Source organism: Fistularia commersonii, chromosome 12 (assembly GCF_037954325.1).
Source record: "Fistularia commersonii isolate RoL2024-O1a breed Wild chromosome 12, RoL_Fcom_v1.0, whole genome shotgun sequence".
Taxonomy (NCBI): Eukaryota; Metazoa; Chordata; class Actinopteri; order Syngnathiformes; family Fistulariidae; genus Fistularia; species Fistularia commersonii.
Genome location: NC_141295.1, coordinates 2,946,281 through 2,969,716, shown reverse-complemented (window position 1 = coordinate 2,969,716; position 23,436 = coordinate 2,946,281). Strand labels below are relative to the sequence as shown.

The 23,436-nt window shown below is 42.2% G+C and overlaps 1 protein-coding gene across 1 annotated transcript in view; it reads left to right on the top strand.

Annotated features, from left to right (window-relative positions):
* The first annotated feature begins 7,778 nt into the window (after positions 1-7,778).
* LOC147228133 (sphingosine kinase 1-like) overlaps positions 7,779-23,436 on the top strand; it is a 39,264-nt gene continuing 23,606 nt past the window's right edge. The window contains exon 1 of the mRNA XM_086156104.1: positions 7,779-8,262. Coding sequence (XP_086012230.1) covers positions 7,845-8,262 — 418 coding nt within the window. The 5' untranslated portion in view covers positions 7,779-7,844. The remainder of the gene's footprint in view (positions 8,263-23,436) is intronic.

Genomic DNA, 23,436 nt, shown 5'->3' with positions numbered 1-23,436 from the left:
GGTGGTATTTTGAATACTGACTTCATTTTGATTCATGGCAGTAACATATCTAAAACTCCATCTATTATGGTCATAAAATGTTGGCAAACTATGACAATGACTATGGTTGGCCCATCTGCTTCATAGTTTGTCAGTATGTTAGTATTTACATTGGGTACACACTTGCGTATTATAAAGTTAATTTAGCTCAAAGCACAGAATGCAGACAGCTACTGTGGATATCATCATGGCACTGAAATATCTATTTGCATCAACTGCTGGCAAAATTGGGCTGTGCATTAATCACAATTATCACCATTTAACCTAATCAAGAAATATTGTATTGCTGAAATCCATTGTTCATACAAGAGGCAGATTTGCATAACTCATATAATTATTGCAGTGCCTTGACAAATGTGGTGGGCATCTGAAGAAACGGAGCAAAATTAAGGGACAACTGAAGAGGAGCCAGACAGACAGGCGAAACCTTTCTGCAAGCCCTCAGTGATAAGCGACCCAGACGGGGTATCTGTCATGTTGGATGCCGGTTCTAAATAAATGCCAAGGTATATGACAGCCCTTCCTCCCACCCTTGTCTGAAGGTTGTGGGGTGGCGAGGGCTGAGTTTTAACCCTATTGATATTAAGTTAGTTGACATCTCTGCTGCATTACGGCTGCAAAATAATATGGCAGTTGAACGATACTGAAGCATGTGACACTGATGTTCTGATGAAAACACATGAGGGAGCGATGCTGATGCCATTTAGTGTAAACCGAGGCACATGATCAGACAGTTTTTATTATGTTTTCGTCCAGTATGAAGTGAACCCTCTCAAAACTATAAGGACTAACACATGTGGGTGTGACAGCCTTGTCTCTTAAATCCTATGAAAGATGTTACATACCCCCATTGAGACTGGGCTGCAGTAGAGCTCACAGCTGGAGAACTGTGGAAGTGAGGATCTACTATCTCCATTCATTGCTCCACTCCCGTTCCTCAGCTGTTCCATTCTCAATCAATAGCTTTTAGGAAATCAGATTCTACCCTGCAGTTTGCAATGAAAAGACTTTTGTTGTGAAGCCCATAGTGTGCGTAATGATCTGCAAGCTGAAGAAACGGGCACATTTTCAAAGGCATTTTCTCTCATTGCAGCAAATTACATAATATGCTAATGTAAGTAAACCTTGAAAAGCTTTGGGGGAAAGCAACATTCATAGCCAAAGAGGAATTAAGGTGATGTCTACCTATCCTTTGGAGTGAAGTGGTTGAAAAGCACTGTGATGTACTGTATGGCACAATGCTTGCATGTGAATCAACCATCTTTTTTCCCCCATGGCTCCAGGTGTTAACTGGGACCTCTAATTCCCCTCTGTATATATGCTTTACCTCCTCCTACTCCTCCCACTCTTCGGCTCCTCTCTCCAGATCCGGTTCTGGCGCCTGGAGCGAAACAAGAAAACAACAATGAATTTAATTTGACCGGAGCCAAGTCAGACAACTTCTTAATTATTTTCTTAGAACAATATATCACAAGGATACATCGCTGAGGTACAAAGGCATGGTCTTGTTAAAATATTGTACATGCATGGTCAGGCGAATTAAACCTCTTCTCAATTATATTGGGATTACATGGATAATTCGATGGACTTCATTAGATCCAAAGCTTCTACTATATGTACTATATGCATTTAGAACCCCTTAGAGACATGAATGTAATACTTGTCAAAGTACAACTGAAGTTTGTTTTCCATAGAGACCAATATGACTACAACATAAAATTAATTAAAACCCCTCCGTGGTTTAGCTCTAATTTGAAAAATATGAGTTTACATATATCATTGGAAATATATGGATATACAAAAGTTTTAGTCATTACAATAACAGTACTCTCGCTGCTGCTGCCGAATTTTTCCAAATTGACTTTGAAACATTTGTGATGTCACAACATCCACATATAGGCTAGCCTCTTATACACACATTTTCACAAACAGTACAATTCTGCAAATCCATTATTCAACACAGCTAATTTTAGATATTTACAGGCAGACACTAAAAGAGAACAATGTGGACATCAACAAAAGAAAACTTTGAATCATGCTGTAAGAGAACGAGAAAGAGAGAACACCTTGAATGCAGACGACTTAAGTTTACAGAATGCCTGATGAATATAAACTATGAAGGAGAAATTCCTCCCTAATGAAATTCAAATCGCTTGAAAATATTTGCATTCTTTTTAACCTAAAACAGTTACTCAGTCATACTTCTAGTCATGTATTGCAGGTCAACTTATTTTCAGTTTAATGTTACTACATTATTGGTGTGAAAATAACGATTGCAAAATGGTGAACGTATGCTTTCTTTTTCCTAATCTAACATCACCATCTATTGGTCTCCAGAGGTAACTGCTTCAATCTTTAACAATTAGGAAAGCAGTCATTCAACAGCAGCGGTGGTACACTGTATTCTCATTTTAATTTCACACAATCCAAAGAAGAGGAGATATGTCTTATCAGACAGGCTGAATATTGCATAAAATCAAACTAGTGTCAACCACCTAATGTAAAGCAGCAAAATCTTGTTCATGTCAGTAGTGATTTCATATCTGATACTGGGATCCGAGGGCCAATAATTCAGTTGAAGTGGAAGGAGAAACAAAATGTTCCACTCCTGGATGGGTACTGGTTGTTTGATGTAATTTTCCTTTAGCTGAGAGATATACATTCCGGTAGAATAACAATGTGTGTGGGGGTTTGGGGCGGAGGGGTGAAAGTCAAAGTCAAAGTCAGCTTTATTGTCAATAATTCCACATGTACTGGACATACAAAGGAGAAGACGTTTCTCACAATCTCACAGGATGGAGGAAAGAATGAGATTCAAGATATGATACTGTGTACTGCACAAAAAATAAGGAATTTAAATACTTAACAATACAATCCATCTGGATGGCCGCTTTCAAATATTTTAGTTAAAATCGGGGAGATATTGGTTGACATGGGGATTTGGAAATGTCTCTTTTGTGCTTAACAGTGGTCACAATATCCAGGGAATCATTTTATTTGGAGCTCATCCCCAGCTTAAACCATCTTTGGGGTCTAATATCCACTTTCATTTTGATTTTTTTTATCTGCAGCCAGCTGTTATGGTGATTACCGGGCATCTTTCCCCTTCTACAGATTCTGATGCGAAGTTAATGGAAGGCTCCATTCTCCTGTGAGAATACTGGATAATACACTTGCATTCAGCAGAGAGTTCCAGTCCTAGTTCTGTGGGTTCTGCTGTCAGTGTTGAGGACAGGAATAGGACATGGTGACGTACAAGCTTGACGGCAGCTCTGCTCAGTTAATATAAAAACTCTTTCTATTTATTTTGTTTTGGCTTTTTTTCCCCAATCAGGCAGTTTTCTCTTAAGGTTTAAATCTCAGAAATGTGACAATGGGCTGGTTGGTGTCTACATTTTGAAGAACATTATTCAAGGATCCAAGTATTCCAAGTGTTTATGGTCATATGCAGAGTCAGAAAACATGTTTCCTTTTACCATGATACTCTGTTTATTTGCTATTGTACATGAATGCAAACTAGAATAATCTCAGTATGAAATAAATATGTAATAGTACATGATAAATGCAATTAAAAGGCAGCATGTGAAAAATACAGAAATGTAAAGTCTGCAAAAATTTAAATAATTTGAATGGGACTAAAAGAAATGATCATGCAATTGAACATGAGCTAACTGTAAGTGCAAATTGAGAGTGTGCAAATTGAGAGGGCTGAATGGTTAATTCAGCGGCGGGCCGTGCATTTCACTAGACCTTCAGTAGTGCTATCAATCCACCTCTCAATAACCGACCCCAGTCACCATCAGGGTGACCTTACAGAGGTGGACATTGTTGACAGTTATAAGTACCTGGGTGTCCACTTGGACAGTAGACTGGACTGTTAACACCAACGCCATCTTCAAGAAGGGTCAGAGCCGCCTGTTCTTCCTCAGGAGGCTCAGATCTTTCAACGTCTGCAGGACCATGCTGCAGATGTTCTACCACTCGGTGGTGTCCAGCGTCATCTTCTACGCTGTTGTGTGCTGGGGCAGCAGGCTCAAGACAGCTGACGCTAACAGACTCAACAAGCTCATCAGGAGAGCTGGATCTGTCCTGGGTGTGGAGCTGGAGTCTGTTGTGCAGATGCTGAGGAAGCTCCTCAGCATCATGGACGATGTCCATCACCCCCTGCATGTCACACTGACGTCCTGTCAGAGCTCTTTCAGCCGTAGACTGATACCAAGGAGCTCCACTGAACGCCACAGGAGGTCTTTCCTCCCTGAGGCAATCAGACTTTAATTCCTCTCCATTCAGCCGCCGGCAACCATAAAAACCTACCTTTAACCTAAAAAAAAAAACAAAAAAACTGTGCAATATTCCATTTCACTGTGCAATATTCAGAACTGTGCAATATTTCATTTCATAACTGTTATGGTTGGTTCCCAAGAGGACAGACACAGGTTCGTAGAATCGCTGGTGGTTTAATAAGTTGATAGACCGGGAGGTCATACCCACATCAGGGAGACGACTACGCAGACTTCTCATAGCAACGAGATCAGACAATGTCTGCAACTTTGGGTCCACCCTATATACTCTTGCCCAATTAGTGGGATTGTTTCCTGGTGAGGCGTGTTCACCAGGTGCAGGGGATAACTGCCTTGATTGCTGTGCCACCTGCCTGGGGATCCGATGAGTCGTGACAATAACAGCTACACTACAATTTTTCCTTTTATCATACTATTGTGCACTCCTTACCTCACTTGTTACTAAGACACTTATAGTTTTATCACTTGTTTACTAAGACACTTTATAGTTTCACTGAGACACTTTATAGTTTATAGTTTATTTTTATTTCCAATTCTGCCTTTTTCTTTTTATTATTTATTACGGTTATATTTTCTGTAACTCTGGCACAACAATTTCCTTCGGGATTAATAAAGTCGTTCTTATCGTATCATATCTTATCTTATCTTATCTTATCTTATCTTATCTTATCTTATCTTTTCAATCCACCTCTTAATAACTGCTACAAAACCCATCTTATGCAGTTAGCAGACTGAAAGTGACAGACAAATCCTTTTCCTCACTGCAACAGGCCAGCTAGCTTCAGCATTGCCCGACCTTTCTTAGCCATGTCCAGCTTTTCTTGAAAATAGTCTTGACAATAAATCTGGAACCAGATGCATTTCTTATCTTCCTTCAGTCGTCATGGGTTGACGAATCAGCTGTTATATCGACGCTTGCTACAGATGCTGCCTGCATCTGGCTAGTGCGCTCTCTGATCATCCAATCAAAGGGTGTGTGACACGTTGATGTTACCGCAGCCTTCTAGAAGGCCTTGGTGTCGCAACTCAAAATCTGATTGGTTGAAACAATAGTTTCATCGACCCTTTCCGTCGCTGACAAAAGGAGGACGTGCCCAAGACTGCGGTGATCACCCCGATTGGCCTGTTCAAGTTTCTGCATATGCCCTCCGGATTGAAGGGGAGACGCCCAGACCTTCCAAAGGCTTATGGACACGGTGCTGCGTGACCTCCCATTCGTCCTGCCTGTCTACTAATGTGCACCTGGAGCACCGAACTCGGGTTTTCAGTTGTCTGGAGAAGCATGGCCTCATTATCAACCTGGCTAAGTGCCAGTTTGGTCTGTTGGTGATTGATTTCTTGGGGCACTGCATTTCACTGTAGGGCGCAGTTCTGTTGCCGTCAAATGTGCAGGCGGTGACTGATTTCCTTTGGCTAGCATTGGTCAAGGCATTGCAGGAGTTCTTGGGCATCGTCAGTTTTTACAGTCCGTTTCTCCCTCACACTGCCCACCTCCTTCTACCGCTTCACGGGGCTTTATGATCCCGACAGGCTAAGGATGGGGTTGTCTGGATTCCAGAACGGGTTCCAGCTTTTGACGGGGCCAAGCGGGCCCTAGCTAATGTGGCCCTCTTCGCCTATCCCGCACCCACAGCTTCCATAGCGTTGGCAGCTGATGCGTATGACGTTGGCGTGGGGGCTGTGGCGTGGCGAATGCCTGGCAACTCCTTGCATTCTTTAGCCACAAATTGCGGGACAGTGGACGCAAATACAGCATTTTCGACAGGGAGTTGCTGGCCCTCCATCTGGAAATGCGGCATTCCGCTTTCTTCTGGAGGGCCGCTCCTTCACGGCATATGTGGACCACAAGCCGTTGACTTTTGCCATGTCAAGAGTAGCTGAGCCGTGGTCCGCCTGTCAGCAGCGACACCTTGCGGCCGTTTTGGAGTTCACCACAGATATTAAGCATGTGGCTGGGAAGTCCAATCCTGTCGAGGGTTCTTGTGTGTTCTGTGGATGCCAGGATTGATTTCGTGGCTTTGCCCGCCGACCAGCCCGGTGACGCGGTCCTCCTCGCCCTGAAGTCATTGCATACTTGCCCTTAGCTAGAAGATGTGGCTGCTTGGGATGGTAGTCCCGTCCTTCTCTGTGACATCTCTACCTGCCTGATGGTTCCTTTGGCTTGGCGGTGTCGAGTTTTCGACTCTGTGCACTTGCTCTCACACCTGGGGGGGCCGGGCGCCGGTGAAAATTGTGCGCGCCATGTTTGTCTGGCCTGGCGTTTGTAGAGATGTCACGTGGCCAAAGGTGGCCAAGGTTCACTGGAACGTGGTTCAGCCGAGTATATAGGGGCAATCCCAGTGGTTCATGGTTATTGTTGTTTGTTAGCGTTTCTATATAAGAATATTAAACTCCTCCACATCTCTGACATTGTTTCCTCGTCGAAACACAACTCAACCTTCTTTTTTTTTTTAAGCGAAGAAATCTAAATAGTATAAACAGATAATCTGTACAGATAATATGTATAAACAAACACGGCAAAATAGAATTGAATGTCAATGACATAAATGGGCATGAGGAAATATAAGGACATAAGAAAATTCGTTTTGTATGTAATCAATTACCTGTAAGTTAATTAGTTAGTCCTCTTGCACAAGATGCGTAGAGCCAAAATTATCTGTAAGAGTGAACAGGATTACGACTGATATTCCTTTAGAACCACCGAGTTAAATACATATTGTATTCCCCTTGCCAGTAATTTTTAAATTTAATTTTACGTCTTTTTTTTTTAAATTATTTTATTTATTTTCTATATACTTATTTATTTATTTTCTTTTTTTTCTAGAATTAAACATTTCTCCCAAACCTTTGATCCTGTTCACAACTCAACCTTTTGTCAGGCCAGGAATTAACCACTAGATGACACTGTACTACTTCTCACTGTTTAACAACAGTTAAACTGCGGCTGACTGAATGTGTGAAGCAAGTAAAGACATCCACAACAACTCAATTACATGTATTTTTAAAAATAAAAGCATGCGTAGCTTTCTTTTTGAATCGCGGCGCTATTATGCACAAATCAGGTATAAAAAAACAGAGTGTCGTGTTTTGTGAATACAACTTCGGATCTTGGGATTTTCATCTAACAAAAACAAATAAACAAAAAAAATACAATGTGTTTTGAAAGAGGTAAACGATGGCCATCATAAGCTCGAAAAAAAGTGGTGAATTTCCAAGGGATGAAAGCAAAACTCCATTAACGAGGTGGTAAAAAAAAAAAAAAAAATGTGGGGACTGAGAAGACTTATTTTACAGAGTTACCGAAACAAAGGTGATCCGAGTCAAAATTCTGTTTTAATTTGAAGAGACACCGGAAGTGCTCTGTGTGTCAGCGGTCTTTACGGTAGCAGCCTTTACGGTGTGTCAGTATCCGCAGACCCGCTCCGCATCTTCTCGGCGGGTAGTTATGTGACTCTTCCCCCCGCCGGACCCCCCGCGACCGGCTCTGTCCCGTCCTGTCCCAGGATGGACCGCAGGAAAGCAGAACAAGACGGGAACACCGGCATGAACACGCTCTACGGAGAATTCACGGTCACCGGTACCCGAAAAGTAAGGTGTGCGGTGAGCCTCACCGAGAGAGACCTCACCGTCCAGAGGCTCACGCCGACACCTGTCGGGCGGAACAAAGTGGCGCTCAGCCTGAAGGACTGCGTGGGTTGCCGGGCTTACCGGGACGGCGACTCCGTGGATCCGGCAGCGTATTTAGCCGTGTACTTTTACCCACTAAGACGGCGTTGGGTGACTTCCGGTGTGTCGCGGCAAAGAGTGGAACACGGCTTCAGGCTCGCGACGCTCCAGGACCCGCGAGCCAATCTGGAGGAGGCGGAGAAGTGGGCTCGCGCCATCCGAGAGCGCGCGCACCGGCAGCAGTACCGGAGAGACGGTGAGACAGGAAAAAAAAAATCTTAACATTTAGATATTTTTTAATATGAATGAATCTCTTTTGTGGATAACTTTATGATCGCAAAGCCAATTGAGAGATTTGGTATTCAACACCGGTGATTGGAAGTCGCAAATGCCTTATTAGCGCGTCATTATCACACAAATAAAATGCTAAGAAGAGGCAAAGAAAAACGCAGCTTAAAATAAACAGACCAGAAAATAACAATAATAATAACAATAATAATAACAATAATAATAATGATAATAATAATAATAATAATAATAATAATAATATAGATTAAATTTTAATACAAAGCTCTGTGTCCGTTTCTCCATCACCTATGACCTGCTAGATTGTATCAGCGTTTCCTAACGTGTGTAAACACAAGCACAATGTAACAATGTAAAAACGCAGCTTAAAATAAACAGACCAGAAAATAACAATAATAATAATAATAATAATAATGATGATAATGATAATAATAATAATAATAATAATAATATAGATTAAATTTTAATACAAAGCTCTGTGTCCGTTTCTCCATCACCTATGACCTGCTAGATTGTATCAGCGTTTCCTAACGTGTGTAAACACAAGCACAATGTAACGTTTCGTGGGCGGTGAAAATTGCAAGGTGTGTAAATGGTTTGAAAGAGCTGGGAGTTAGCCGTTTTACATGCGAGGTGATGGATGATCTGACGTATTTTTCAATGCAATGTAAATTCCTCGTGAAAAAAATGACGGTTATGGTTATTGATTAATCTATATTGACCCCCTGTCCATCATGGTTTAAGTATAGGGACGATTACCCAGTTCGATGTTCCACCTTCTCAGTCAACATCCTTCCAACTGATAACACACCTTTTATTGTGCTGCTTTAAAAAAAATGGACAATAGACCTGATTTGTTTAAATGATAAGAAAAAAAGAACAAACATGAAACAATTTACAGGGCCAAAATTAAAAATATTTACCGGGGTCAACATGATAGGTTATATTCCTCCAATGATAATTTGGTCAAACAAATAATTTCCTAATACCTAAGATGCCTTCCATGGGGAAGATTTTTGGCTCATTATCAGACACAGACAACAAAAACACAGTCTCATAAAAAGAAGTAGCACAAGAGAATAACTTGTCCCTCTCCTGCTCTCAATCGACAAATTGATGAACCCAGTTGTGGCTTTCCGTTCAATGGTCGTGTATAACCTTGATGACCTGCGGCAAGCAGCAGGCCTGTCAGCGCTCCCATGTGATTAAATTAGTGAGCGCGTGCCATAAAACTGCTGTTGCTGATGCAACACTGAATCAGAACAACGCACATCTATGTGACGTTTCAATTATATATTATGTTGTCAAATTTTTGTGAACATTGTGTGAACACTTAAAGCGTCGGGTCCAGATTGACTTTTCTGCCATTTTTTTATTTAGGGCAGCAGTCATTTCATGAGCCACTATAAATATAATTTTCAGTTTACTAGTATGGTCTTGAGACTGCTGCAATCATCCATTTCCTCACTGGAACAGTGATGGCTGAGGCAGCTACAGGGTGCTGACATGCTTACACACAGCCACATACTGATGGTAGAGACATTTGTGTCTTGTTCAAGGACACTCCACTTAGCTGATGGTTTTTCGCTGCATTGGAAAATGTGTTTCTTTGGCTTTATATTTAGTCCATAAATGTGTTTTTTGTTACGTTTATCAATGTCTGCACCAATGAAAAGTAAATGCACATAGCAGGACTATATGAACCGACTGAGTCCTCATTATAATTAAGAATAACGTAATTCTAGTTTTCCTGACATTCTGAATCATTTCACAATATAACAGCTGAAAACATGTATCCCATTTTCTGTGCTCATGATTTCCCCCCTAATTTCTTTGAAGTTCTTTCCCTTTTTTTTTCCCCTTTCACATAGTTTCATTTTGATTCTCATGTGGACCCCCTTGTGTAATTTCAGGCTTTCTCTTCTTGCTTTTGAAAAAAAAGCAAATTCTTGCTGAATGAAAAGAGGAATAGTTGCCAGTTCACACAGCAGAATTTGTTCAAGACTGAAGTTGATTTTGCACACTAGTAGTCTGAAAGGTTCAAAGCAAAAGAAAAACATTCGTATCAGACAGCGAATCTCAGTCTTCATGTGGATGAAAAAAAATTAACTTGTAATTTTTGATTGAAATAAATATAAAATAATTGTCAAGATGTAAATAATAATAATAATGATAATAATGAAATAATAATGATAAGCACCCCCCTCCCCATGCTGTTGATCTTTTTTTAAGTAAAGCTCAACTGACCTATAAATCAATAAGTTTTATAGGATACAAATGTACATATTTATTCAAATATAAAACCGTGCCTGGCCAGTATTTAGCCATACATCTTATTGATTTTTTGTATTTACGGACACACCATTAATTTAGATGTTAATAGTTGAATGTGTAGGTTGCAATATCTGACTGACCTTTTGTCCCCTATTTTTAGTTGGTTCTTTTGAACGTCACCAAAAAAAAAAAAAATCAAATGTCCACAGCAGACATTTGCTGTTATCCACCATCAACATTAATTTCAAACTAAAATATAACATGATTAACTCCTCTGACATTCAACTGATAGTTATAGTATCATTTATTCATCAATGTTCGTCATCGCAGAATTTTGTTCCGCTTTAACTGTTTTAGTATTTGCTTCAGTGTCACTGATGTCATATTCAGAATCTTCACATATATTATATATTAATAGAGAATATAAGCCATCACTCTAAAAAGTCCAGTATGTCTCAGACCCTAACCTTGACCCCTGGGACTAAGTTGAAAGAAACACAATAGGGCAGGTGTGGTTTGAAGTGTGTAATTTCAGTAACTCCTGGCAGTAAACAAAGGGTTTTATGTTAACATCATAAAAACGAGAGTGAGTTCTGCTGCTAGTGAGGTCATGCGAGGATAGCAGATAAAATCATTGCGAGCAGAGATACTCAAACATTGTAGATAATCCAAATTCATCTGCGTACTTGTCCTAAACTGTGCCGCTCTCTGAAGTTTACCTCGCAACCTTTTTCCTTCACACAGACATCCCATCACTGAACACTCTGACCCAAATAGCGTCTCCCAGTTAGCACAGATGTATTTTTAACCAGATGAAATATTCTGCAATTCTATACTTGCTGGTGTTTGTCAGCGACAAAGAGAGAAGACTTATAGAGAAGTCCGACAGTAAAATTAACTCCGCTGCTTAAGGCCTAACTCAAACCAGCAATGAGAAAAGTTTTCGAAATTGGGAAACATAATCTAAATTTGGAAAAATAATAGACTCTATTGTGTGATTTGCTCGGTAGCAATAGTTCTCTCTCCCCAACCAAGCCTCTTAGGCCATAACAGGTATTTTCTTTTGAAATACTGTCAAAAACTTTCTCTGCAGACATGTAGTTACTGTATAAGGGGTGAGACAAAATTAAACCTGGTTTAAATTAATTTAAATAGGGGATTCCTGAGAACCTTTGTGTGGGTCTAAGGGGGAGTCTGCAAGTCTCAGGTCAATGATAAATAATTTCTTGTGAGTTGAAAGTATTGGCATCTGATTCATGTGAGCAGCTTAGGTCAGGGAAGATTTCATCAGTATTGCCCATCGTCCTTGGATGAAACTGAGTTTCAGGAAGATCACTCACGTGTACTGCAAAAAATATTAGCACATATTTCCTCTAACCTCACCAGGGAACATGCAATTTCTGACCATTTGTGTAGTTAATAGCATAATTTCACACCACATTGCAGTTGCAAGGGACAGTTCCAAATGTGTCAACTCAAATCCATTTCAAAGAGAACAAGGTTGCAGCTCATTTCCTGAAAATCATGTTAATTACATTTGGAGGCTCTGCTTTCAAACCTCTCATGCAAATGAGATTGGTAGTGTTTGTCTGACCTCTCCATCAATATCGGTACTTGGGTCAGCTCAAGATGAATTGGCAGTCTGCTTAATCAATGTGACTTACTATATGTTTCGTAAAATCTAAAATATTTCGTCGTGATAAATATTAGATTATTTTTTTCAACCTGTTTCAACCATTATATTGACATTCACTTTTGTTGCATCTAGCCAAAAGTCCCAATGTCATCTACTTTATAATACCACGTTCAAAAGAAAAAAAAAAAAAAATGAAGTGGCAAACCCCACAAAGCAAAAAGATGGAAGGTTTTTCTAGATATGATTTTCTTATTATAATAAACCAAATAAAAAGAATCTGTCCAGAGAGCTATTGTAGCTCTCACTCCCACACAAACACTCAGACATGTTCAGAGCACAGAGGTCACTTCAAGACAAAGAAGTTTAAGTTGAGATGATGACAACTTCTGCCAAAAGGATAAAACTATACAGGGTTTGTTTCACTTCCGGGAAAAGGCTAGTGTTTTCTTCCAAATATCAGAATGACAAAAGGCCAAATCCTCCAAACCCCTACATCTACACAACCCCTGACCTCAGCAGAAGCATATAAGGCCTCCTGAATCCTGGGAGAAAATTGGGATGCAATGAAAATTGGTCCGACTATTTCAATCTGAAACCATGAATGGTTTGCACTGACTTCTTGATTCTTGTAAAACCACAGGAATTATCTGTCAGCTGTAGCCCTTGAGATATATTTCACTCCAACTCTTAACAGCTGAACAGCTGAGCAGAGGCAAAACACGAGGCGGCATGACGACGCCCTTGATTGAGTTTTGCTTGGTCTCCATTGAACTGTTGGTTTCTTGTGGGGCTCTCTGGTTCCCTCCCGCAATCGAAAAACATCCAGAAGGTTCATTGAAGGCCCAAAATTGTTGAGATGTGTGAATGAGGGAGTGAATGGTTGTATGTTCCTATACATGGCGCTGTACATGCCTGGTTGCCAGTGACTGCTCAGTGACAGCTGGGAACTGTGTGTGTGTGTGTGTGTGTGGGGGGGGGGCTCCAGCCCCCCTGCATCCCTGAGTGCAGAATAAGATTTATAGCTAATGAATGAGGGCGTTAACATCTTTGAGTCGAGGTGATCAGTTTAACGTTTAAAGGTCCGACCACACATTTGTGTTCTGTTGCCACTCTGGCAATATTTTCTGTTCCTTGAGCTTCTTTTCCTTAAATTCCTTAATATTGATCTGTTTCAGTTAGCTCATTGATCAAATCCAGCATGATTACCATCACACGTCAGCTTATGCAACAAACAGAGAGGGGTTACTAGTATTGATGAAATCACCAACAAGGTTCAAGCACTTGGTCTCCTCTGAGCACTGCCAATGAATTTCAACACTAAAGAAAATACCTAGAATCAATTGGGTTCAAATATATCTGATCGGATAGAAATGTGACACCATGTACACTCAGACTCTTTCTTAAATTACTAACATTGAAGGTCTTATAATAGTTCACTTAATTCACAAGCATAATGATCAATTTTGTCTTGTTAACTTCATACATATTACGCTGCACTATAAAAACTATTAATGGGTTCATTTTTCCTTGTGGTCGTCATAGTAATAGCTGAAACTAGAGCGAGACTCCAGTTGTATCTACCAGTAGTAAAAGGCTTAGGATTTGTTATCCAGTATACTACAGCATTCTGATAGTGAGTGAACTGAGTCTGCTTGTCTTCCTCGTAGATCAGCCTGGTTCTAATCTGCTGATAATCTTAAAGATTATGTCTCATATTAAATAATTAATCATGTTGGATTTTGGTAGACTACTGAAATGACTAAGCTCCTGGTATGTCATGTGCATTTTTCTTTATATCATGAATCAAGAATAAAACACAGGTATTGTAACAATATATCAATAGATAGAGTCCCTGTTATTGAACTATTGTAAAGGAATTTAAAATACAAAACAAGTAAATGTAATAGACTTTAAACCGTTATCTAATGTCTATGGAGGTTCTCACTCTCCCAGGTCATGGCGAATCCTTGTCCTTATCTTTTCCGTGGCAACCGGACATGAATCTCGTCAGTTCTACAGGTATCTAAGGTGTTTCTGCCTCTACTATACTCAAAATATTCTACAATGATGTTAAGGAAAATCTTCCCAGTTTTCTTGTTATTGCTGACACCAAACTTACGCTATTCAAGTCGTTTTTTTGGCTCTTTTTTTAAATACATGTATGGTATTTTTAGAGTGATTAAAAGTAAAAAAAACTGTGTAAAAGGAAAGTAGATATGGAGACTTAGTGGTGGAATGAGGAGGTGCAGGAGTATATACAGAGAAAGCGGTTAGCAAAGAAGAAGTGGGATACTGAGAGGACTGAAGAGAACAGACAGGAGTACAGGGAGATACAACGTAAGGTAAAGATAGAGGGAGCAAAGGCAAAACAAAGGGCGCACAATGACTTGTATGTTGGACAGTAAGGAGGAGAGAATGATCTGTACAGGTTGGCGAAAAAGAGAGATAAGATGGAAAGGATGTACAACAGGTCCAGGTGATTAAGGATAGAGAGGGAAATGTATTGACAGATGCTAGAAGAGTGATGGGAAGATGGAAAGAGTACTTTCAAGAGCTGGTGAATGTGGAAAATGAAAGAGAGGCAAGGGTAGAAGAGGTGACTATTGTAGATCACAAAGTAGCAGAGATTAGTAAAAGTGAAGTGAGGAAGGCATTGAAGAGGATGAAGAGTGGAAAGGCAGTGGGTCCTGATGATATACCTGTGGAGGTGTGGAAGTGTCTAGGAGAGGCAGCGATAAAGTTTCTGACTGGATCATTCAACAGGATCTTAGAGAGTGAGAAGATGCGCGAAGAATGGAGACGAAGTGTGATGGTACCCATTTTTAAGAATAAAGGGGATGTGCAGAATTCGGTAACTATAGAGGGATAAAGTTGAAAGAGTAATGGAAACTGTAGACCGAGAGCAGAAGTCAGCATTTGTGAACAGCAGTATGGCTTCACGCCTAGAAAGAGTACTACAGTTGCAGTATTTGTTTTGAGAATGCTAATAGAGAAGTTCCGAGAAGGAATGGGAGGGGGCTGCATTGTGTTTTTGTAGATCTAGAAAAGCATATGACAAGGTGCCAAGAGAGCAGCTCTGGTATTATATGAGGAAATCTGGAATGGCAGAGAAGTATGTAAGACTGGTGCAGGACATGTATGGTAGCTGGGAGACATTGTTGCGGTGTGCTGTAGGGGTAACAGAGAAGTTCAAGGTGAAGGTGGAACTCCACCAGAGATCAGCTCCGAGACACTTCTTGTTTGCAGTGGTGATGGACAGGCTGACAGATGAGGTTAGACAGGAATCCCCATGGACCATGATGTTTGCAGATAACATTGTGATCTGTTGTGAGAGTAGGGAACAGGTTGAGGAAAATCTAGAGAGGTGGAGGTATGCACCGGAAAGGAGAGGAATTAAAGTTAGTCGCAGCAAGACAGAGTACATGTGTGTGAATGAGAGGAACTCAGGTGGAGCAGTGAGGCTACAGGGAGTGGAGACCAAGAAGTTGGAGAACTTCAGGTACTTGGGATCAACAGTCCAGAGCAATGGAGAGTGTGGAAAAGAGGTGAAGAGACGGGTTAGAGCAGGTTGGAATGGGTGGAGAAAAGTGTCAGGGGTACTATGCGATAGAAGACTATCAGCCAGAGTGAAAGGAAAGGTGTACAAGACAGTGGTGAGACCAGCGATGCAGTGTGGCCTAGAAACAGTGACAATGACAAAAAGACAGAAGGCAGATCTAGAGGTTGCAGTGATGAAAATGCTAAAGTTCTCCTTTGGAGTGACCTGGATTAGGAGTGAGTCTATCAGATGGGATGCTCATGTTAGATGTTTTGGAGAGAAGGTCAGAAGAGCCAGACTGAGATGGTTTGGTCATGTACAAAGGAGGGATCGTGAATATATTATTAGACGGATGCTGGCATTGGAGCTACCAAGCAGGAGGTCTCGAGGAAAACCAAAGAGAACACTTATGGACCTAGTGAGAGAGGATATGAAGGCTGTTGGTGTGAGAGAGGAGGATACATAGAATAGGCTTAGATGGAGAAGGTTGATTCGCTGTGATGACCCCTGAAGGGAAAAGCCGAAAGGAGAAGAAGGAGAAGTTATGGTCCAACTATTAACAAAGTAGGGTGTGTCTTCACCACAGTGAGACTCATTATTGGCATACTGCTGGATTTATGAAATCACCTCTGAACATCTACTACAGCTTTCAACAAGATTATTAGCATGATGGAGAGATACAGCTTTGGAGCCAAAACAGCAGCTAAAAATCAATGTAATGTAGATTTGGATTTTCAGCCTTTTCACTGGGTAATTGAATAACACTGGTAACTCAATGTGAAACCAGAGAAACAGCAGTGATGGAAAGTGAAACTAGAAGCACCTTATTCAGCAATCACAGGGGAACTAGCATGTCTCCTTTTAGCAGCAAAATCCAGGGCTCTTTCAGCTCGCCAGTAGTATGACTAATTCATTTCCTCCGACTCAGACAGTCAAAGATTGTTGAGACTATAGTTTCTATGCCCTTCGACATAATGTTAGATGTAGAAGCTAGGATGAAATATAGCTATTATATATTGTAAAACCCGCCTGTCTAAAACATTTTATGTTCTAAGATTTGATTTGATAGAAATGCGATTCCCTGTGATTTTTTTAAAATCTAGCTTTACCTCACTACAAAAAGCTATGTAGAAACATGATAAATACCATAAATGTTCTATCTGCAATTGGGGAGTTTTCTATTGACCTGAAAAAGAGAATAGAGGAGGACAGGAGACAACTGGCCATTTATGTTAAAAGCTTTCTTGCAAGTGAGAATGAAAGCGCCGCATGGTTTATTCTTAAAAACAGAAAGAGTTCTGAGACAAATCACAAATCAGTTATTCCCCCCCATCTCTAGACTATGTTGCAGACAGACATGTCTGAAAACTGAAAGAGAATGTGAAGATGTGTAAGATTATCCTCACAATAACAAGGATCTGTCACGATGTGCTGGGGCGGACTCGAGCAGGGAACCACACTTCGGGACAGAGATGGGTGGAAAGCGCTTTTATTCGGTTGAAGTTGCAGAACTGGATGCGAACGGGACGGGTTGCAGACTGGACGCAGACTGGACGAGTTGCAGACTGGACGGCAGAGGCTGGGCCTCAACAGTACGGGTTGCGGGAGGGAACAGAGGTCACGCCGGCCGTGACTCGGGAAGGGAACAGAGGTCACGCCGGCCGTGACTCGGGAAGGGAACAGAGGTCACGCCGGCCGTGACTCGGGAAGGGAACAGAGGTCACGCCGGCCGTGACTCGGGAAGGGAACAGAGGTCACGCCGGCCGTGACTCGGGAAGGGAACAGAGGTCACGCCGGCCGTCTGGGCCCGGCCGTGACTCGGGAAGGGACCAGAGGTCACGCCGGCCATGACTTGGGAAGGGAACAGAGGTCACGCCGGCCATCTGGGCAGCGTGAGTCACGGGACCCTTCCCGAGTCACGGGACTCGGGAAGGGAACAGAGGTCACGCCGGCCAACTGGGTTTCGGCCGTGACTCGGGAAGGGAACAGAGGTCACGCCGGCCGTGACTCGGGAAGGGAGAGGTCACACCTGGGGTCCGGTCATAGCAGGGGTGAGGTCCGGGTTGGCAAGGGTGAGGTCCGGGTCCCACAGTAGTCCATGAAGACCACAATCCCCCGGCGCCAGGCAGAGAGTGCCGCTGCCCTTTATAGGGATCTCAATTAGCGGCATCTGCTGCAGCTGGCGCAGATTACAACGGGGATCAGCTGTGAACCCTGACAGTACCCCCCCTCAATGGGCGCCTCCTGGCGCCCCACGGAGCTGGCTTGGGTGGGTGTGGTTCCCCGAGTCCATGATGGCCGGGGGATTCTGTCACGATGTGCTGGGGCGGACTCGAGCAGGGAACCACACTTCGGGACAGAGATGGGTGGAAAGCGCTTTTATTCGGTTGAAGTTGCAGACTGGACGGGTTGCAGACTGGCCGAGATGCAGACAGAACGGCAGAAGCTGGGCCTCAACAGTTCGGGTTGCAGACTGGACGAGACGGGTTGCAGACTGGACGAGACGGGTTGCGGGAGGGAACAGAGGTCACGCCGGCCGTCTGGGCCCGGCCGTGACTCGGGAAGGGAACAGAGGTCACGCCGGCCGTCTGGGCCCGGCCGTGACTCGGGAAGGGAACAGAGGTCACGCCGGCCGTCTGGGCCCGGCCGTGACTCGGGAAGGGAACAGAGGTCACGCCGGCCGTCTGGGCCCGGCCGTGACTCGGGAAGGGAACAGAGGTCACGCCGGCCGTCTGGGCCCGGCCGTGACTCGGGAAGGGAACAGAGGTCACGCCGGCCGTCTGGGCCCGGCCGTGACTCGGGAAGGGAACAGAGGTCACGCCGGCCGTCTGGGCCCGGCCGTGACTCGGGAAGGGAACAGAGGTCACGCCGGCCGTCTGGGCCCGGCCGTGACTCGGGAAGGGAACAGAGGTCACGCCGGCCGTCTGGGCCCGGCCGTGACTCGGGAAGGGAACAGAGGTCACGCCGGCCAACTGGGCCCGGCCGTGACTCGGGAAGGGAACAGAGGTCACGCCGGCCAACTGGGCCCGGCCGTGACTCGGGAAGGGAACAGAGGTCACGCCGGCCAACTGGGTTTCGGCCGTAACTCAGGAAGGGAAAGGAGGTCACACCTGGGGTCCGGTCATAGCAGGGGTGAGGTCCGGGTTGGCAGGGGTGAGGTCCGGGTCGTGGCAGGGGTGAGGTCCGGGTCGTGGCAGGGGTGAGGTCCGGGTCGTGGCAGGGGTGAGGTCCGGGTCGTGGCAGGGGTGAGGTCCGGGGTGAGGTCCGGGGTGAGGTCCGGGTCGTGGCAGGGTCCCACAGTAATCCATGAAGATCACAATCCCCTGGCACCAGGGGGAGAGTGCCGCTGCCCTTTATAGGGATCTCAATTAGAGGCATCTGCTGCAGCTGGCTCAGATTGCAACGGGGATCAGCTGTGAACCCTGACAGGATCTAGCTGTACGACCCAAAGATTTAAGGTGCTTGGAAGTAAAAGTGCTATTAAACTTTGTCATTTAATTTTGCATTAGCTACTAAAATCAGTAATTCAGGTATGGACAGTCACAGAAGTTCTATATTAAAACACCTATTATTGCAATTAAGAAACCTCTTGTAACCTCTTGTCATCCAATAAACAGACTCCATCTTCAGTCATGCAAATTAAAGTACGAGTACGAGGAAAGATTTCTCAAACCAGAAGCATGTAGTAGGTCAGTTGAATTGTTGTATATCACTATATGTGGCTGTATAATCAAATGGCAACTAGGCCAGGATGTACCCCAATTACAAATGGGGCTAACCCCCCCGTGAAGGTATAGATTATGAATGAATGAATTAATTAATCAATTAATCTTGATGTCCAGAAACGTGTTTTAATTACACAAATAAACCTGTATATGAAACAACTGTGGCCCTGCCATTTATCTCTAAGTTCTTACAGTTGATTGTGGCTTTTAAGTAATATCTATGTGACTTGGTGATATTTGTTAATGATAGTTATGTTTTGTACATTTTAAACAAGGACTCGCTGACTCATAAAGTTGGTAAAAAGGAAAATGATAATCATGATGAATGTGATAAATACATGATTTAGTATTACACCACATGTTTGCAACTTGTTTTATAACATGCTTGACAGAATGAGTGAAAGACTGAGCCATTTCCTGTCCATTTTGTCATTCTCTTTCATTTAAGCGAAGCAGAATGTTGAGTGTATTTTGCCAAATTTCGCCTGTCCACTCTGCTGCTGGATTTACTCTGGGGGAGAATACGGGCTGGGTGATGTCATTACTGACACAGAGGAACAGAATGAGCATGAGAAGACAAACGGAAAGGTAGACAGAGAAAGAGATAGACAAAAAAAGGAGAGAGAGAGAGACCGCGGTACATCTGCTGCAGACAACCACCAGTGAAATTTGCCTTACCAACTAGGGATACCTATGATACTCCGAAAACAGTTTGTGACATATCTATAGATACCAATACTGTTTGCACATTTTCTTTAAAATGCAACCAGTTACAAATTAAGTCTTTCAACAAACTTGAAGCGTCATCACTCTTGTCCTTTTTAAATGAGATTTTTGATTTTGTGACTCATTAGCAACTCTATTACACAAAGACAAAGTACATCCACAAAGTATCAGTGAATTATTTCACAAATCAACTTTCAAGGGGAGAGTCATTATCTAAAATGAATCAAAACTAACCAATTGAACATATTACGCCCAATTACCCAAGGACACCGATAACTAGACATGATCAGCTAAGTATCATGTGACATTATCTGACTTTTCTAATTATGGACAAGTTCTCATATATTTTATATAATGTATTTTTATATGAACTAGATAATATATATTAGATTTTCCCATGGTGCCCAACTATCCAATGAGCATAAATTGTGCTCAGTGTTCACCCAGTTATTCTCAGAGATGGTTTTCAGATTGGTCCATGTTGTAACAGCACTAACATCAACCACCACTGACAATTCACTCTGAGCTGGTTGACCTCAGAGAGAGTGAGTCTTTGACTAGTCAAAGAACATGTGTTTGCATTTTTTTTTATGGTGGAAAGTTAATTTCCTGCACATACTGGCATGCGGCCCATTTTGTGTTTTTTCCCCTTTTTTCTAACCGTTTACAGTAGTTTCTTGCTCTTGTACTACACATGTGTTTTATTTAAGGCTGTCAAGCAACCGTAAACCTACAACCTAATCTTCAGTCTGAGTTAACCAGTTGTCGGAGTTGAAGTTTATAGTTAAACTCCAGTCCACATCCTTTCACTCGGCCTAATAGCGCACACATCTCTTCACTGAAAAAAGAGCAGAGGATACTGCTCAGACAACTAAACACAGTGACACGGTACAGAAGGATTTTAATAAAAACCTCAATGTCGTAAACCCTCTGCCTTTCTTAATATAGAACCACAGCCAGCTAACCACCAGCACCTCCTCCTCCCTCCACACCCTTTGAGGTCTGGGATAGCACAAATGCGCCTGTGTGCCTGATCATCCTCCTCCGTCCGACTCACACACAGCATAAAGGGAAAGTCTGCTCGCCCCACTGCACCTTGGTGCTACTGCAGGTGGATGCAGTGAGGTGAAGACTGCCATCATAAAGAGACAGCTCCACTCCAAAGATGCTCAAATTGATTGATTGGGCTGTTTGCCACTGTTTTTTGTTTTGAACACAACTAGAAAAACAACTCTGGGTAATCAATTACTTCTGTGGAATCCTTGCAGAATAGTGATTTTTGTTTTGTCCTCACGCGTTTTTCCTGAGCTTTTTATCAAATATATCTTTTTGCAAACTATTCATCGTAACTGGCATCAGTGAAATGATTTAGAAAGTATTCACCGTGTTTACATGATTACCGGCAAATGATATTCACTCGCTACAACAGTCTGTTTTGGTATCTGACAAGAAAACAGACAAAAGCTCAAGGTTGTTTCATCCATTTGTTTACTTTTATTTGTTTTCAGTGTAGAGCAAATTTGATAGTCTTTAGTGGCTCTGACAGTTCAGCTATTCTTTTGTAATGAAAATTTCTGTTAGTGACGCTAGCGGATGAATGAACAAAACCATTTGAAACATGGGAAACACTGGAAATTTCCCAATTAGTGTATCTGTTTTAAACATAATGTTAGTTGACATTATGGTTAGGAAAACACACACACACACACATATATTTAAACATATATATAACTATTACCTTCTTTAGCATATAATATATGACACTTGTTTTGATCCAAACAGATAGGAGCTTCAGGAAAGGCCCACATTCATTCAGCATCCACTGAAAATCTATAATCTTGAGGCATACACGCCACACAGTGCTGCATCTCCAAATTACTGTCATGAGGTTACAGTTGGTATGTAGTTAACTACAGTTTGCTGTTGAGGCTCAGTTCATGGCATGGCTATCAGATGACATGCTCCTATCTGCAAAAAGGGATATCTGAAGAATTTGAGAAAATTTGATTGAGGAGCTGAGATTGGATAATGTGTGTCACATCTGGCCAAATTTAAATCTACCTGTCATTACATTTGCAACTGAGAACTTTAGTTGTTAATTTGCAACTGCAACTTTTATTGTTTCTGTCCGTTTTGGCACTTAACATAATGTTATCAACCGTCCAACATTTAGAGAGAAGCTACACTTAGAAGCTTTGAGACAAGACTAACATTTGACAGATTTTGAGGGGAACTTTATTTCAGATCACAGAAGAGAGGTTGAGAGCAAGCAGGTCAAATTCTCATTATTCGTTAATCCTTTAATCCCTTTAATGGGGAAACTAGATTGCTTTCTAATGGGTGTTTGTCAGGGCTTTTACAGTCAGCATCGGCCCTGAGCAACAGGCTTAAATGTAAGCGTAGTCTTCATTCTCAAAACTGCCAATGGGTGATTAGACATGAAGACGCATTCTAGGAGATTTTTTTGCAGCTCCAATGATTAATTTGTGATACACACCCATTGCAAACATGCATAAGTTGTTTAGCCTGAGCATTGGTTGACCAAGGTTAGGTAGACCTCAACCAAATTTGGAAATTTTATTCAGCAAGCACAAGTTATATAGTGTCTCATTTTGCATTGTAATTTAAAAAAGAAGACTTCCCTCGTTGGATCGTTTTTTTGTATGAACTTAATGAAACAATTACTAGAGCTAAGTGCTGGTACATTGACTTGCGTTACATTCAGTCATTCATCATCTATATTGTTTATGTTTCACACAGGGTTGTGGCAGTGGATCATATAAGGAGACAAAGAACCTCCTTAGAGCATGATTGGGGGAATGAGGGTAAATTAAAGGGTAAATTAAAATAAGCAGTTAAAGCTGAACGGTAAGCAACACTGCTGATCACTGCTTTACTAACAAAACCATGGTGAAAGGATTTAGTCAATGTATTTGGATGGCAAGACCTGCGTTGTGGCAAAGCGAAGAGGGTTTGCAGCTTGGAATTTTTTACTTCACCTCTGTATTATTCATAATGTGTACATCTAAAAAAAAACAAGCTAGTAATTTGAAAACATTAGTAAGGGTTATTGTCACAATTGCAAGCAATGGGTGTCTGCTTTTAAATACATTTTAAATTTGCTTAAGAGATGACTAGCACCTGTGTCATCCCATTCAATAATATGAACGTCTCGCATTCCTCTTGTGCTTGTTTTTGATGTCGCTGTGTTTGTGGCAAGTACAC